The sequence below is a fragment of the Bufo bufo genome, chromosome 2 (assembly GCF_905171765.1).
Source record: "Bufo bufo chromosome 2, aBufBuf1.1, whole genome shotgun sequence".
NCBI classification, from domain to species: Eukaryota; Metazoa; Chordata; class Amphibia; order Anura; family Bufonidae; genus Bufo; species Bufo bufo.
The window spans coordinates 93,819,770-93,837,204 of record NC_053390.1 but is presented as its reverse complement, the minus strand read 5'-3'; the positions used below and the strand labels follow the sequence as shown (position 1 = coordinate 93,837,204).

General features: G+C 43.7%; 1 protein-coding gene across 1 annotated transcript in view; it reads right to left on the bottom strand.

The window, feature by feature from the left end:
• IPO11 (importin 11) overlaps window positions 1–17,435 on the bottom strand; it is a 565,426-nt gene that overhangs the window by 404,068 nt on the left and 143,923 nt on the right. The window contains exons 15-16 of the mRNA XM_040421326.1: window positions 11,405–11,510; window positions 1,281–1,407 (exon numbers count right to left, since the gene is read on the bottom strand). Of these exons, the coding sequence (XP_040277260.1) occupies window positions 1,281–1,407; window positions 11,405–11,510 (233 nt within the window). The remainder of the gene's footprint in view (window positions 1–1,280; window positions 1,408–11,404; window positions 11,511–17,435) is intronic.

The following is a 17,435-nucleotide window of genomic DNA, read 5'->3' as shown; positions in this document are numbered from 1 at the left end:
CAACTGGGTGTTACCAGTTTGGGATGTGTCCCTGCATAGTTTATCCAACGAACTATCCAATCAGTGTGGCTATTGGCAGATCCTGAGCTGGTAATGTCCAGTGGAACCACATAGATGAAATAGATAGATCTATTGATTGATCAGTAGATAAAAATATGTCTGTCTCATATCTATCTACTTATCTACTGATCGATCAATAGATCTATTTTATCTATCTTCCTTCATGTCTATCTATCTCTCTCTCTCTCTTGTATCCATCGATCTCATATTTGTCTGTTGGTCTGTCTATGTCATTATATATCAATCCTATATCAGTTTATTTATCCATCTCACATCTATCTCATATCTTCCATCTATCCATCCCACTTTCTATCTATCTCATATCTATATATCTCATCTATCTATACATCTTATGTCTCTGTCTATCTGTGAAATATGTACCCTTTGAGACATAAAAATATGTCTATCTCACATCTAAGTAAAGAAAAGAGACCCCAAAACACTATTCACTATTCCTTGACATTGATTAGAGGCTAGAAGAGCCCTTACGAGAAGCATAGAGAGACCTCATTAGTTGTGTCAGGGTACGTGTTTCATGTGCATATTGACAGGTAATGAACAGCCCTGGTGCTCATTAAATACATATCTGGTTTCATTCCAGCCTCTGGTTCCTCCCAGTTTACTGCCAATTACTTCACTGACGAAGCCTTTGACATCTAACATATATTATCAGCAGATACATCGGTTTGACGGCCACTTACCGTAATGAGCTGTATCACATTAAAAGCTCATCCTGCGTTCATTTCACAAATGTCCTTAATAACATCATCCTTGAAAAGCTGGACAAAGGAAATCTGTGATTTTCTACATTTGGCTGGATCCAAACATAACTTACATTGCAGCAATGTCATTCAGAATGTTTAAAGGGGTTCTCCGCTTTTGTTATATTGAGGACCTATCCTCAGGATGTGTCATCAATATCAGATCGGCGGGGGACGACTGCCGGCACCTCCGCCGATCAGCTGCTTGAAGAGTTGGTGAAGTTGTAACTACGTTACTCACAACGGCAAGCAAGTAAACCGAGCAGAGAAGGCAGTGCTCGTACAAGCACTGCCTTCTCTACAAACAGCTGATCGGCAGGGCTCCCATCAATCTGATGTTTAGGACCTATCCTGAGGATGGGTCATATTTATAACAAAAGCGGACAACCTCTTTAATTAACAATCTATAGACGATAACAGACTGGGGTGGGGACATAGTGGAGCCGTTCATGTACTTACAACCAAGTCGTGATCTTGAAGCAATTGGAGAATTGCTTGATAGAGTGAAGGTCTCAAATCAGCTTTGAATTTTACAGAAACCCATTGTCCGATCAACCAGATGACTCTCCTCCTTAACAACTTGTACCTTTAGAAAAATAGTATATATCATAGTAAACATACTTAACAGATACAATTGTCAGCCTACTGTATGCGATCTAATGGCCAGAGTACAATATTTCTTAAAGGGGTTATTCCATAAAGACGCAAAAAATTATAATGAGACATCATATACCGTATTTTTTGCCCCATAAGACGCACTCCCCCCCCCCCCCCCAAAAGTGGGGGGAAAGTGCCCCTGCGTCTTATGTGGCGACTGCTGGCAATTTACATCGCAGACTGCGATGTATTAGTGAGGAGGGAGGAGGGTCTGTAGTAGGCGGGGAGAGAGCGGCGGGCCAAAGTACAGTGCCTGCACTGCCCGCCGCTCTCTCCCCGCCTACTACAGACCCTCCTCCCTCCTCACTAATACATCGCAGGTCACGTGCCCGCTCCGCCTACTTTATGAATGAAGCAGGCGGAGCAGGCACGTGACCTCAGTGAGTTACGGCCGCCTGCAGCCCGGCCTGCCTGCTAGCGCTTACTACAGGAGACGGAGTGTGACATGTACCGGTAAGTACGGTACAGATGGGGAGCAGGGGGAGCGCAGTTTAGATATTATGATTAACACTAGGTATAATACAGTACATACTGAGCAGCAGGCCAGAGTACAGTGCCTGCACTGCCCGCCGCTCTCCCCGCCTACTACAGACCCTCCTTAGGGATCTATGGATGGGATAATGATGGGGGGTCTGTGGATAGCATTATGATGGTGGGGGGGATCTGTGGATGGCATTATGATGGTGGGGGGGATCTCTGGATGGCATTATGATGGGGGGTCTGTGGATGTCATTATGATGGGGGGGGGGGGTCTGTGGATGGGACTGTTATGGGGGGGATCTGTGGATGACACATATAGCAGTGTCATCCACAGATCCCCCCCCCCACCATCATAATCCCATCCACAGATCCCCCCCACCATCATAATGCCATCCACAGATCCCCCCCACCATCATAATGCCATCCACAGATCCCCCCCACCATCATGCCATCCACAGATCCCCCCCACCATCATAATGCCATCCACAGTTCCCCTCCACCATCATAATGCCATCCACAGACCCCCCCCCCCCCCCCATCATAATGCCATCCACAGCTCCCCCCCATAACAGTGCCATCCACAGATCTCCCACATAACAGTGCCATCCACAGATCTCCCACCCCATAACAGTGCATCAACCACAGATCCCCTATAATAGTGTCATGCACAGACCGCCATTAGTTCAAACCCACCAAAAGCACACCTTTTGGTTAAAAATATATTTTTTCTTATTTTCCTCCTCTTATGGGCCGGTGCGTCTTATAGGGTGAAAAATTCGGTAGTACATGGAAATCCCTTTCTGGCAAAGCTAGAACCAGCCCAGTATTTCACATGAATCCAGATATCTCCCCACATATTGTACCAATTGCTCTGTTAGATTTATTTTGGGCTGGCAGCAAAGGGAGAGTGTCCTTTCTGCTGCAGCTCTCTCCCATTACGGCTGAGGGTGTGTCCTTTCTCAGGGGACATGTCCTTCCTGTCTCAGGTCTCTTCCTGTGATAGCTCATGAGGCATGTCCTTTCTGCTGCCGCTCTCTCCCTGTAACGGACTGCTTCTAATGGCAGATATTTCTGGTGGCAGTAGAAGGATGCAACTGACCATGTGTGACCACCTAAGCAATATTACTGAGGAGGACAGAGAAATAAGGAAAAGTAGGTGGCGCTATACGGATGCTCTTTATTGAATAACAGTGCCTATGCTAAATCTTTAATAATAAAGCATTCGGAAAGTCTTCAAAAGTTTTGCCCAATAATTCTTCACTCAATACCCCATAATGAAAAACTGAAAAGATCATTTTAGAAATATTTGTTAATTTCTTATGTAAAACTAAAATTTCACATGGACATAAACATTCAGACCCTTTGCTATGTTGCTTGAAATTTAGCTCGGGGGCCTCCCATTTCTCTTGATAATTTTTTAGATGTTTGTACACCTGGATTGGAGTACATCTGTGGTAAATTCAGTTGATTGGACATGGGTTGGAAAGATACAGCCCTGTCTGTATAAGGTTGCACAGCTGACAATACATATTAGAGCAAAAACCAAACCAAGAGGAGGAAAGAACTGCCTGTAGAGCTCGGAGACAGGACTGTGTGGAGACACAGATCTGGAGAAGGTACACAAAATGTGTGCTGCACTTAAAGTTCCCAAGAGCCAGTGGCCTCCATAATCCTTAAACTCAAGACGTTTGGAACAACCAGGACTCTTACTAGAGCTGGTTGTCCCACCAAACTAGGTAATTGGGGGAGAAGGGACTTGTTAAAAGAGCTGACCAAGAACCCAATTCGATAAGCTTCAAAGATCCTAAGTGCAGATGGAAGAAACTTCCAGAAAGTCAACCATCACTGCAGCACCAGACCATTCTGAGCTTTATGGCAAAGTGAGCAGAAAGAAGCTACCACTCAGTAAATGACACAGGAAAGCCCACCTCCTTAACCTCCTAACAGTTCTGCCCGAGTAGTCTAGCAGCAGAGAGAGGGCTGCTTTAGCTGCTTATATCTATGGATTGTCTTGTTTGAAAGCTGCTATTCCAAGCTTTCAAACAATACCAGGATCACAGCATAATCTTCATTGGAAGATATCCCTGTTAGAAATCAGGATGGCAGTGAATACAGGATAAGCGTATATTTTACCGTGATTATTCCTGACTCAATTTCTAACTGTGAGATCTTCTGCTGAAGTTGTGCTAATGCTGTGATTCTTGTATTGGAATGCCGGCTTTCAAACAAGACCAGGTCCATATGTCTAGCTGCTACTTATCCAGCTATATGAGCATCTAAAGTTCGAGCAGAACTGTTAGGAGGTTAAAGGACTCTCAGACAGTGAGAAACAAGATTCTTTGGCCTGATGAAACCAAGCTTGAACTTTTTTGGCGAGTCTGGAGGAAATCAGGCACTCACCTGCCTAATACCATCCCTACATCGAAGCATGGTGGTGGCAGCAACATGCTGTACAGTGTTTTTCAGCGGCTGAGGCAGGGAGACTGGTCAAGATTGAGAGAAAGCTGAATGGAGCTGAGAGGATCTACAGAGAAAGAATGGCAGAAAATCCCCAAATCCAGGTATGCAAACCTTGTGACCAAAAATGAAAGGGGTCGCCTATCTGAAGAATATTACTAGTGTCCAATTGGACTAATTAACACCTCTTGTTCCTACACCTTTGTATTCACTAAGACTTAACTTTTATTGGTATCCAACTAATATATAGTATTCTAAAATAAGTGATTTTAAAAATTGCCAGCTGGCCGCTCTGTATATGCTGTGATTTCCTGCTATTCCTTCATAGCTAGGAACGATACATTGTTTCCCTGCTGGCTGCGCGCTGCCAGTTCTCATATGGGTACAATGTTGCTTTAGCTTGCTATTCTATATGCTGATTATTGGTGCCACACTGAGTGCCTTGCTGTATTAAAACTTATGAGCAACACTGCCCCCCGACATGTTTCGCCGAGTACCGGCATCTTCAGGGGTTAAGGCATAGTGCATATAGATAAATGGCTAATGTCAAAACCAGACAATGCCGAGTTGGTATGAAGAAAAGGCATTAACAATGCACATTGGAGGGGGGGGGGGGGGGGGGGGACTGCCCCCAAAAAGTGCATATAGACCAAGCCTGGACAATACCAAAATCAGATAAAACAGCCAAAATGTAATTGCTCATCGAGTCCGTGGGGGCTGGAGGTATTCAATTTGAAGATCCACCAGCACTCCCCCAGTAGAATACGTCTATGCCAATCGCCACCACGTGGTGATCTAGGGACACGTTCTATCCCTTCGAATTTAATCGTAGTAACCCGCCGGTCATGGGCTGCCTGTATGTGTCTAGCGACAGGGGAGTCTTTGTTCTTTAGTGCATCATTAAGATGTTCTCCTATGCGGCGGCGAAATTCCCTACAAGTCTTTTCTACGTACCGTATGCCGCACTCACAGGTCAATAAATATATCACCCCCATGGTGCAGCAATTAATAAAATCACGTATTAAATGGACGTACTCTGTTGTGCCATCAGTGAAGGATTTTCCCTGTGCTATGATATGACAAAAGATGCAATTGCCACATCTAAAGCAGCCCTTGATCGGATACTCCAGCCACGTACGTGGTCTGTCTGGTGCACTAAAGTGGCTGTGTACAAGGTTATCCCTCAAGCTCGCACCCCTCCTATATGTAACTGCTGGTTGGGGGCCTAATACATCCTCCAGGCCAGGGTCCATAAGAAGGGTTTTCCAGTAACGGTGTATTTTGCTTCTTACTTCGGTTGCTGCTGTGTCAAAAGTCCCTATTGCCCTCAATGTGTTAGGTGTGTCCTGACTAGAACGAGCTGTAGGATGTAGCAACGTTGTGCGTGTTTGTGCTCTCTGGTATGATGCGTGTAAGAATTTGTCGGGATAACCCCGTACCTGGAATCTTTCCCTGAGGTCTCTGGCCTGGCGTCTGAATTCAATTCGCTCTGAGCAATTTCGTTTTAGATTCAAGTATTGACCTGTGGGTATTCCGCGTTTAAGTGGAGTAGGATGGTTACTCTCCCACATTAGTAGAGATTTAGTTACGGTGGGTTTTCAATATATAGTCGTTTGTAAGCCCCCCTTGCCATCCTTGGAGATTGATATGTCCAAAAACGGAAGATGGTCCTCCACTAAGACAGAGGTGAATCTCGGGTTGACGGAATTTGCATTTAGTTTCCTGACAAAGTTGTCAAAGTCAATCTCTGTCCCGCTCCAAATGACGAAAATATAGTCTATGAAGAGGGACCAGAGTACGACATAGTCAAGTCCCTCCACAGGGACCTCTCCAAAAACTATAGTCTCCTCCCATCAGCCCAGGAGCAAATACTGCCCATTGCAGTACCCCTGAGCTGGTGGTAGATACGACTGTCAAAGAGAAAATAATATCAGCCGTTTAAGGACAAAAGTATTATGTGAGAGATATTGTTGGCCTCTGGCCTTCAAGAAGTACGCAGATGCACTTATGCCCTCGTCATGTGGAATGGAGGCGTACAGGGCCTCTACGTTGCTCAAGCCCAGGAACCAATTTGGTTCCACAGTGATACCCTCAAACTTTGTAAGGAGGTCCCGCATGTCCCTAATATAAGAGGGAAGGCTTTGTACAAATGGCCGTAGAATTTGGTCTACATATACCCCCACACTTTTGTGATAGACTGCCTACCCCCGACACAATAGGGCGCCCCCATAGGGGGGCAGTGCCCTTGCGTACTTTAAGGAGTCGGTAAAAGGTAGCAATAACAGGGTGGAGGGGATACAGGTAATCAAATTCGTCATTGCTGATCAATTGGTCATACTTGGCCTTCATGAGAAACTCCCGAAGTTTAGCTTGAAATTGTCTAGTTGGGTCTGTCGCCATCATCTCATAGCCTGTTCTATCCTTCAAAATCTCAGTGCACATATCCCTATACTTGGATGTGTCCATCACGACGATGTTCCCCCCCCCCCCCCCCCCCCCCCCCCTTGTCCGAAGGTCTAAATTGTGATTGATTTGTCCCTTTCGAGATTTTTTCTAGCTCTACGCTCTTCGGAACTACAAATTAAACCTAGGTGGAGTAGGGTCCAACTTTGCAAGTTCTGTTGTGGTCTGTTTGATGAATACGTCGATACAAGATATGTCTCCCTGGGAGGCATTTTCTGACTTTTGTTTTTTAACTCTGTGAAAGGCCCCCCTCTCCTTCAATGTCAGGTGGAGTTTTATCAAGATTTTACAGGAGCTGCACGTCTCTCAGGATCTCCACTGGTATGCCCAATTCATGGCTTTCTCTTTTTTGCAAAAGTTTGAAGTGCTTGTGCCACCTTAGTTTGGGGGCAAACAAGTGGAGATCTTTAACCCACCGGAACAGATCAAACTTGGTCGTAGGGACAAAGGATAGGCCTAGTCTTAGTAAGTTATCTTCTGTGAGAGTCAGTGCACGGGTAGATAAATTAATGACCAGTTTATCATCGGCAGATGTTATGTTACTATGTCGCTGGTGATTGTGTGCTTCAGCTGCGTAGGGGGTAGTGTGTTCCCTGTTCTAAAAAAGGGAAAGGAGAGTGAGTAGGTTGGTTCTGCGTGAAACGACCTCCTCTCCTCCATGATATATGTGCACCCCTTCCTCTGCCCCTTATTCTTAGGGGTCTACCGTTTTCGTTTATCAGAGGTCTCGGTTTCTTCAGCTGAAGAGAGATCTGATTGTTTTTCCTGAGTCGTCTCAGGACTTGTGAGAAACAGGTATGCTTTATTCTCTTTAAAGTCTTGGGAGTCTCTAGCAAATTGCCTGTGTTTGCTGTGTTGATACCGCTCTATAGTGTTCTGTAGCTAGTTTTCTCTGTTGCTAAATTTGGGCTCCTGGCTAAATTTCTTTGTAATCTCAATTTGTTCAGTTAGTCGTTTTTCTGAGCGTTCAAGTGTAATTCTCTCTGCCTCTAATAGGATATGCATAAAGCGAAGCGAGCTATTCGTCGCTTCCCTCTCCCATTTCTTTACGAGATCTGGGCTTTTACAGAGACTAGCCGGTTTCAGGGAAATGTGTAGACCGCGAGGTACTATGCCTTGATTTATGTAATGCTCCAGGCCTTGTACCTCCCACCAGGAACTGATGTGCTCTTTATACAGTCTGGTCAATTTGGAAAAAGCTCCATTGAAAGTTGGAGTGTATTTCTTCTGGACAAATGTGTGCACCGTGCAATACTACTGGACCAGTAAGATCCACCCATTTTTCTCTACCAGTCCAGTTTAAAGATACCCCTGTGTGGGTTTCTGAATATGTTTGCATTGCTAGCATACTTCTTTTTGGTTGTGGTGTTTTGTTTGTTTTTTGTTTGTTAGTTTTTGGGGGGAATTTGATTACACTGAGGGACTTTCTATGCTTGTCCCTTTTGTGTATTTTTATACCTACTCCATTAAAAGGGAAGTTTTAATATGTGATACTGCCCCCCTTTAAATGCTCATGCAAACCTTGTGGCTTCATATCCAAGAAGACTGGAGGCTGGAATCCCTGCCAAAGGGGCATTAACTAAGTACTGAGTAAAGGGTCTGAATACTTACAGTACAAACCAAAAGTTTGGACACACCTTCTCATTCAAAGAGTTTTCTTTATTTTCATGACTATGAAGGCATCAAAACTATGAATTAACACATGTGGAATTATATACATAACAAACAAGTGTGAAACAACTGAAAATATGTCATATTCTAGATTCTTCAAAGTAGCCACCTTATGCTTTGATTACTGCTTTGCACACTCTTGGCATTCTCTTGATGAGCTTCAAGAGGTAGTCCCCTGAAATGGTCTTCCAACAGTCTTGAAGGAGTTCCCAGAGTGTCATGGATGGTGTTGCAGAAAACAAGAAGTAACAAATAAAGATCCGACTGACTTGATCCCAATCTAAGGAACAAAAGGGTGAGCCCTAGTAAAGCCCTAGAGCTCTCCCTGGCTGCTCAGCCCATGCAAAGATCTCAATAATAGAAAGTTGCATGTCCACGTACCTCGACTGTGTGACACCTGAACACCCTATAATAGTGAGGGGACACGACCACTGGCTCCCTACACTTAATACGGAGGGAGTCAGGGTCACCTAGGATCAAGCCAACAGGAAAACACAAATAAAGAAATAGACTTATCTGAGGAACCAGCAATAGGAACTTCAAGCAGTGAAAAAAATCCAGGAAGTAGTATAAACCGCAAAGTGAAGCAGTATGGGAGGAGATATATAAGGAGGCAATCACTGCTAATAGATGACAGCTGGGAGAAGGGAGAAGAGATGTCAAAGCGAAACCAAAACAAAACAAAAGAACATCATGCAGGAGGTACTGAAGAACGTCTATCAGAACTTCTCAGAGATCTGGGGGTGACACAGAGATGCTTAGCACTTGTTGGCCCTTTTGCCTTCACTCTGCGGTCCAGCTCACCCCAAACCATCTCGATTGGGTTCAGGTCCAGTGACTGTGGAGGCCAGGTCATCTGGCGCAGCACCCCATCACTCTCCTTCATGGTCAAATAGCCCTTACTTTCAAAGTTTTCCCAATTTTTCGGCTGACTGACTGACCTTCATTTCTTAAAGTAATGATGGCCACTCGTTTTTCTTTACTTAGCTGCTTTTTTCTTGCCATAATACAAATTCTAACAGTCTATTCAGTAGGACTATCAGCTGTGTATCCACCTGACTTCTCCTCAACGCAACTGATGGTCCCAATCCCATTTATAAGGCAAGAAATCCCCCTTATTAAACCTGACAGGGCACACCTGTGAAGTGAAAACCATTTCAGGGGACTACCTCTTGAAGCTCCTCAAGAGAATGCCAAGAGTGTGCAAAGCAGTAATCAAAGCAAAAGGTGGCTACTTTGAAGAACCTAGAATATGACATATTTTCAGTTGTTTCACACTTGTTTGTTATGTATATAATTCCACATGTGTTAATTCATAGTTTTGATGCCTTCATAGTCATGAAAATAAAGAAAACTCTTTGAATGAGAAGGTGTGTCCAAACTTTTGGTCTGTACTGTATGTCAATGCAATATTTGAGTTTTTCCTTTTCAATAAATTGGGAAATATTTGTTTTCACTTTCTCATTATGGGGTATTGAGTGCAGATTTGTTTTGGATGCACTCAAGCGGTGCTATCTTATTGAATGTTTGCTTCAAATTACAGGCCGTTAGTTTATCGTGCATGGAAGGTCCCCACTAACACCTTGCAGCATCAAAGCAGAACTCATTTATTACAGGAAGTTAAGCAGTTTTTATATCATGAGAGAGGGCGTTCCCCTACTAAGGCTCCAAAAAGAAGAAAAAAGATAACACTTGGCACCTGCGCGTTGTGAATTATTTTACAAACTTTGGTATGTAAACATCTAGGTGCCAGCACCATATTTTATTGGCTTCACATTAATATCATGACATCTTCAACAGATTGATGGGGAAACGCGACATAAAATGCGAAAAAGTGAAAGGGTCTGAAGATTTTCTAAATGAACAGTTTAAGCAATTGCAAAATTATTAAGACAGAGGTGCTGGTTTTAATATTTTTTTGTGGGGCAAATCAGCCATAACGATAGGCAGCAAGTGAACATGCAGTTCTTAAAGCCGATATGTTTCAAGTAGAAGAAAGGGACAAGCGCAAGGATCTGAATAACTTTGACAAGGGCCAAACTGTGATGGCAGGATCAGAGCATCTCCAAAATGGCAGGTTTTGTGGGCTGGTAAGCAGTAGTTAGTATCTACAAAAAGTGGTCCAAGGAAAGACAACCAAGGAACAAACAACAGGGTCATGGAAGCCCTAGGCTCACTGATGCACATAGGGAACGAAAGCTAGCCCATCTGATGAATGGTTGTTGATGTAAAGCATGGTTGTACAAGGTCCACCATAGCAGAAGCCGCTCTCGCAGATCAATTTCTTAAAGATAGAGATGTCCTGAGAAGAGGATCCTACTAGTGATGATCGAGCATGCTCGGCCGAGTACCGGTTATCTCGAGCATCGCTAGACCCTACCTTTAATGTTCATATACCCTAGTTGAGCATATGGACAGGGAGATTGTTTTCATGAGCGAGCCCCATTAACTGTGCACAAAATAGGTCGGAAGAGCACCAATTAGAAAGCATTGACCCGATCAAAGCGCATATGAAAGCCAGCATAATATACTCAACAATATAATTTTCCATAACTACAATAATAAGTCTTATTTCCATTACAAAAATAAAGTCGTGATCCTCACGGAATGTTCATTGGAAATCTTCCTGGTTACCAAGATATGAATATATCCTTAATATGAAGGAAATAAAATGCACTGTACGCTAAATATACACCAGAGAACAAAAGAGACGTACAATAATTCCTTTTACTGCAGCGGAGGTATCATAAAGCCAGCTACACGTGTAATAGAAATCATAGATCACAAGAGAAATATAGCCGACACACAAAGTAATAAAAGTGATTTCACATAGGAGATGGATGAAAGGTTCTTACCTATCGTGGGTAATTTGCAGTTCTCCTAGCAGCTGACTTTTAAACCATTCATCGAAGTCCACGGTATCAAATAATTCATATGCAGTCAGTCCTACAGCATTGTAAACTGAGGAAAGAGAAAAAAAATTGGAAAATTGTTGGTATTTACAGAAAAAAAGATGCTGCTGATATTCTGCAAGACAGAGCATATAATAAGAAACAGCTTTTCTACCCACTACGAATCACCTATTGTATGTCTCCTGGCATGGAATATAAACCTCCTTGTGCCTCATCATCTTGCATATTACATTATTTAAAGTTTAACTTTGGGCAAAAATATATATAATTTGGTCTTCACCTTGATTAGGGTTCATTTTCCTCTACTGCAAAACCTACCCATCGGGGCATCGAGGAGACCTTGGGTGCACTATTAAAAGAAAATTAAGGTCCACTCTGCTCTTCGAGTACTTTCTCTGCTACATAACACATGATCCAGCAGTGAGCGTACCCCATTGGTGTCCCATATGGGTATTTATGGCATATTGATAGGCTATTCCATAAATGTGCTATAGGCACAGGTCCTGCCTCTGGGGGAAGGAAGGGGTGGCCACACAGCATGGTGCCCTCTCCATTCACTGCTATGGCACAATCATGCTTGCTTGGCTATTTCCAGAGGTCCGATAGCAGTGAATGAAGAGGACACCACCCATGTGCAGAGTGCTTACCATTCACAGCAGGGCCCAGCTCTTGAGATAGGAGCGGGTCTCTGAGTTGGGACCCACGCCTATGGGATAGTTATGGCATATTCTATCATAATGCCATAAATGTTCAATTAGGATAAAGTAAAAAAATATATTTGTACCGTGTTAGCCGGTAAATAGAAGATAAAAAACTATTGAGATTCCTGAGTGGTTGATACCTTTTAAAGGCTAATTGAAAAGATGATGGCACAAATGTAAGGCTACTTGGGTCTCTTCCTGTAATTTAAGACAGTATCTGAAGATTCACATATTTAAACATGACAACCTTTTGACACACTCAGATCAGGAATGAATGTGTCTTATGGAGGTATGTCCTTCTACATCTCTTAAAGGGGTTGTCTCACTTCGACAAGTGGCATTTATCATGTAGAGTAAGTTAAGACCAGGCACTTCCTAATGTATTGTTGTTATCCATATTGCTTCATTTGCAGGCAGGATTGGCTTTTTTATCACAATATACACTGCACATTTCCATGGTTACGACCACCCTGCAATCCAGCATCGGTGGCTGTCCTTGCACACTACAGGAAAAAAGCACCAGCCTATTTGACTTCCCAAGGTCTCAGCCACCAGTGAGGCTGACACTTTTTCCTATAGTGCGCAAGCACCGCCACCGATGCTGGATTGCAAGGTGGTCGTACCCATGGAAACAAGCAGCATATAATGCAATGGAAAAATGAATCCAGTCAACAATGGAGGCAATATGGATAATAACAATACTTTAGTAAGTGGCTTGCATTAATTTCCTCTACATAATAAATGATATATGCTGAAGTGAGACAACCCCTTTAAGGGATGTGCCCCTCAGACCTCTTAGGTTCATCGCATTCATGGACTGGATATCTATTAGAGGACAATAAAACTTTCACACTCCATAACTATAATCCTCATCTATAAGTGCTACAACTGTGTGCTTTCTCCTCCAATCATATTGAGCTGCTTAACATCACTTGTGTCATCTACCTCATTATTCCTAAGTACTTTGGTGTAAAAATATGTGAATCTTCAGATACTGTTGCGGCAGAGAGATCCAGCAAGCAGTTCCATCGCCGGACCTGCCTGCCGGATCAGGCAAAACGTATGCCAACTGATGGCCTTAGTAAGACTGATCAGGATCCTTATCAGTCTTAAAAATGCCTGATCAGTCGAAAAAATGCATTGAAATGCCTGATCCGTCTTTCCGGTGTCATCCGGCAAAACGGATCCGGCATTTATTTTTTTCACCTTTTTTTCAGTCTGCGCATGCGCAGACCGGAAGGACGGATCCGGCACTAATACATTCCTATGGGAAAAAATGCCTGATCCGGCATTCAGGCAAGTCTTCAGTTTTTTTCGCCGGAGATAAAACCGTAGCATGCTACGGTTTTCTCTTTTGCCTGATCAGTCATAACGACTGAACTGAAGACATCCTGATGCATCCTGAACAGATTTCTCTCCATTCAGAATGCATGGGGATAAAACTGATCAGTTCTTTTCCGGTATAGAGCCCCTGTGACGGAACTCTATGCTGGAAAAGAATAACGCTAGTGTGAAAGTACCCTAAAAGACACCCAAAAAGGGTCCCAAGTAGCCTCATAGCTTGCAACTGTGTCATCATCTTTTCAGTTAGCCATTAAACGGTATCATCTACTGAGGAACCTCAGTTAGGATAACCCCTTAAAGGAGGGATTCAAGATTGATAGGCAGCAGGTGAAGAGAACCTGTTAGATCCAGATTGTACCGCAAACAAACCAAATTCGAGGACTATCTTCTTCATTTCAATGGAAGGTAACGTTCAATGCACGGCTGGCCTTCCAACAGGGAAGCGTTCCCTCTTTCTCTAATCTGAAGGTGCAGTAGATGTACTTTACTTACCACACATTACCTTCCTTTGGTCTGGTCTATTTAGGGCCTTCAGGGCCAGGTAATTTTTTATATTTCCATCAACACATACAAAAACAAACAACCAATAGCCATAGCCTTTTATTTTCCTGTTTGTTTTTTTGTTGTTTTTTTTTTGGGGGGGGAAGGGGTTTAAAAAAAAAAAATCCTGCAGGTTTAAATAATATGCCACTTTATTCTACATGCAGTTACAATTTCAACAGTAAGAGTAACAGTAAGGATTTATTATTTAATTGAAATATATATATATATTTTTTTTTTTCATGAAAGAATGGGTCTATTTAAAAGAGGTTGTCCGGAGGGGCGTGGCTAGGCTGCCGAACGAGATGGCCGCTTGATTGAAGAGCTCCTGCACCTCAGCGACTGCAATTTAGCCTGCTCGTCTCTATCCACCGCAAAAACATCATTCTCCTACCTTCCCAGATGCTCTACTCCTCTGCAGTCGCAATGGGGAAATCGAGGAAGCACCTGCAGAAGTTGCAGGATGGGAATCTTGAGAACTACTTTGACTGGGGACGGTCTAAAGATGGCGCCGATGGTACAGACAGGCCGGCACTGGGATCCCCCATTAGCGCGATGTCACCAGCGCTCACAGCCCGCTCACCCTCCCCACGATCTTACCAGGCAGCACTGACCTGCTACATGTGTCTCCCCCGTCGCTTCCACCGACTCCAGAGGAAGCCAGAGTTCTGCAGCACAGCACACAAGGGATCCAAGATGGCGCCCGCTCCCTGGTGCAGCAAGAGCAGCCGCTCAGCCTCCAACGCCAGCAACCGATACAACGGCAGCTGAGTGAGTACACCCCGCATATCACTGCACCCCTGGATCCCTTTCAATCACTCCCTACCTCAGATAAGCCAGTCACTGAGGATTCTCTTAAGAACATGATTCTTGCCCTGAAATCTTCCCTGCAGGCAGACATAGCAGGACTGATTAACCCTCTATCCGCCAGGCTGCAAACCACAGAGGATAAAGTGCAGCATGTGGAGGTGAAAATGGGCGAATTTGCCGAATCACAAAATGCCATAATTGATGCCCATAACGCCATGGCTGATGAGCTGGAGGCTATTAAATGGAAAATGGCGGATCTAGAAGACCGTTCCAGACGGAACAATGTAAAATTTAGGGGTATTCCTGAGGATGTAGCCCCACAAGATCAGCAAACGTACCTGAAAGGGCTAATAAAAGCTCTACTGCCACAGATCCCAATCCCTGATATGATCATTGATAGAGCCCACAGGCTTCCTAAACCTCCACACCTGGGCCCTAATATACCGCGTGATACTTTAGCGCGTATTCATTTCTTCCATACCAAAGAAGCAATTATGGCTGCAGCAAGAAATAAGACTGCACTACCTGCGCCGTATCAGAAGATTAAACTATTCACAGACCTCTCCATGGTCACCCTCCGTCGACGCAGAGCACTTCAACCTATCACAGCAGCCTTAAGAGATAATGACTTCCCATACAAATGGGGCTATCCTCTAAAGATCCTCGTCCGCAAGAATGGACAAACGCACGCCATCAAAACGCTGGAAGAAGGGAAGCAATTACTTCACCTTTGGCAGATTCCACTGTCCTCCAGCAATGTGGGAACTGTCCCCACCACCAAAGCTCCCGAGGATCCACTTATAATGGAGGGCTGACCCCCGATGCCTAATAAATAGGAACTTCTACAATGGAGCTGAATAGCTTTGTTCATCATATTGGGACTCCCTGTGTTTTATGTTCGGGCGCTGAACCAGCAGAGTTTATATAATTGGGTGCAGGTCCCTCTGTCACCATTACCTTTTGAATTTACTTTAATCTAGTGTTGAACTTTCGCCCTGTCTTCACCTAGACGGTTATATCCGTCCTGTTCAATACCTACTGAGTCATAGACGGATATTTAAGTTATATTTATTTGTTTATTATTCTTTCCTCCCTCCCTCTCTCCTCCCTCTCTTCCCCGTTGTTGAACCATAAGTGCCAGCAATCCCTGTCTCATTGATATTGAATTCTAGTACGGTGTTTACACACCGAAATCTGAATTGGTAGTTCCCTCTTAACATCATGGGTCTTAAAATCATGTCCCTCAATGTTAAAAGCTTGAACTGCCCTCAGAAGAGGTCTTATATGTGGAAAGAAGCTTTAGCAGCTAACGTTGATGTTCTGTGTATTCAGGAGACTCATCTACTACAAGCAGATGCTGACAGAGTGCGCCATCGCCTATTTCCTGATATCCTGAATTCGCATTGTAACAAGAAAAAGAGAGGTACCCTGATCGCGGTAAAAAACACTGTCGCCTACACTCACATTAAGTCTAAAATTGACCCACAAGGTCGATATATTATCCTGGTCTGCTCCATTAATAACATTATATATACGCTAGTTAACCTATATGCCCCCAATTCACATCAGTTAGCTTTTTTACATAAACTTGTGCGCAACGTGAACAGGCTTAAACAAGGGAAATTGGTTGTATGCGGGGATTTCAATACTGTTCTGCATCCCAATATTGATACCTCATTTTCCGCCAGACGCTCCGATGCGGGAGTTGCCACTTTCCTGCAATCTGAGGGTCTCACGGATGTGTGGAGAGCTCAACACAGCCTGGAGAGAGACTATACCTTTTTCTCTCCGATATATCTGTCCTACTCACGAATAGACATGTTTGTGGTAGATCACACAACCTTACTTCATACTATTTCAACTGACATTGGCCTCATTAAATGGTCTGACCATGCCCCGATTACTATCACCCTAGAAGAGCAGTTTCAGTCCATTAGACCCCCCATTTGGAGGAATAATACATTTCTCTTTAATAACCCAATCCATGTCTCTGAGCTTTCTGCACAGTTGAATGAATACTTCCAGTTAAACAACGGTTCGGTTTCTAATAAATTAGTCTTATGGCAAGCCCATAAAGCGTATATACGAGGCTCTCTAATCAAACTGAACTCTGTTGTGAGGAAGCGCAGAGAACGGGACATCACACAAACCTTAGAATGTATCACCAGACTGGAGGCAACTAATAAACCGGCCCCAACATATCAGTGCTCCAATGAGCTTAGAGAGGCACGTAATAAGCTTAGTAGCCTACTTCTCCAAAACTATCATAAGTCTCTCTTAAGGCTTCGCTCCAAATACTATTACCAAAGCAATAAAGCTGGCAGATTCCTAGCACAACAACTAAAATCTCAACAATCAAAATCTAAAATTCCACATCTGTTACATCCCGAGAATAAAGCAAAACTGACAGACCCCCGAGAGATTGCTAACCAATTTAAATTGTATTACCAGTCGCTTTACAATTTGAAGGAGACTACTCCTCTTCCCAGTGATTACTCTACTTTGGTGGAAAATTTCCTCACTCAGGCGTCTCTCCCGGCTCTCTCTCAGACACAATTACAGTCCCTCAATACACAATT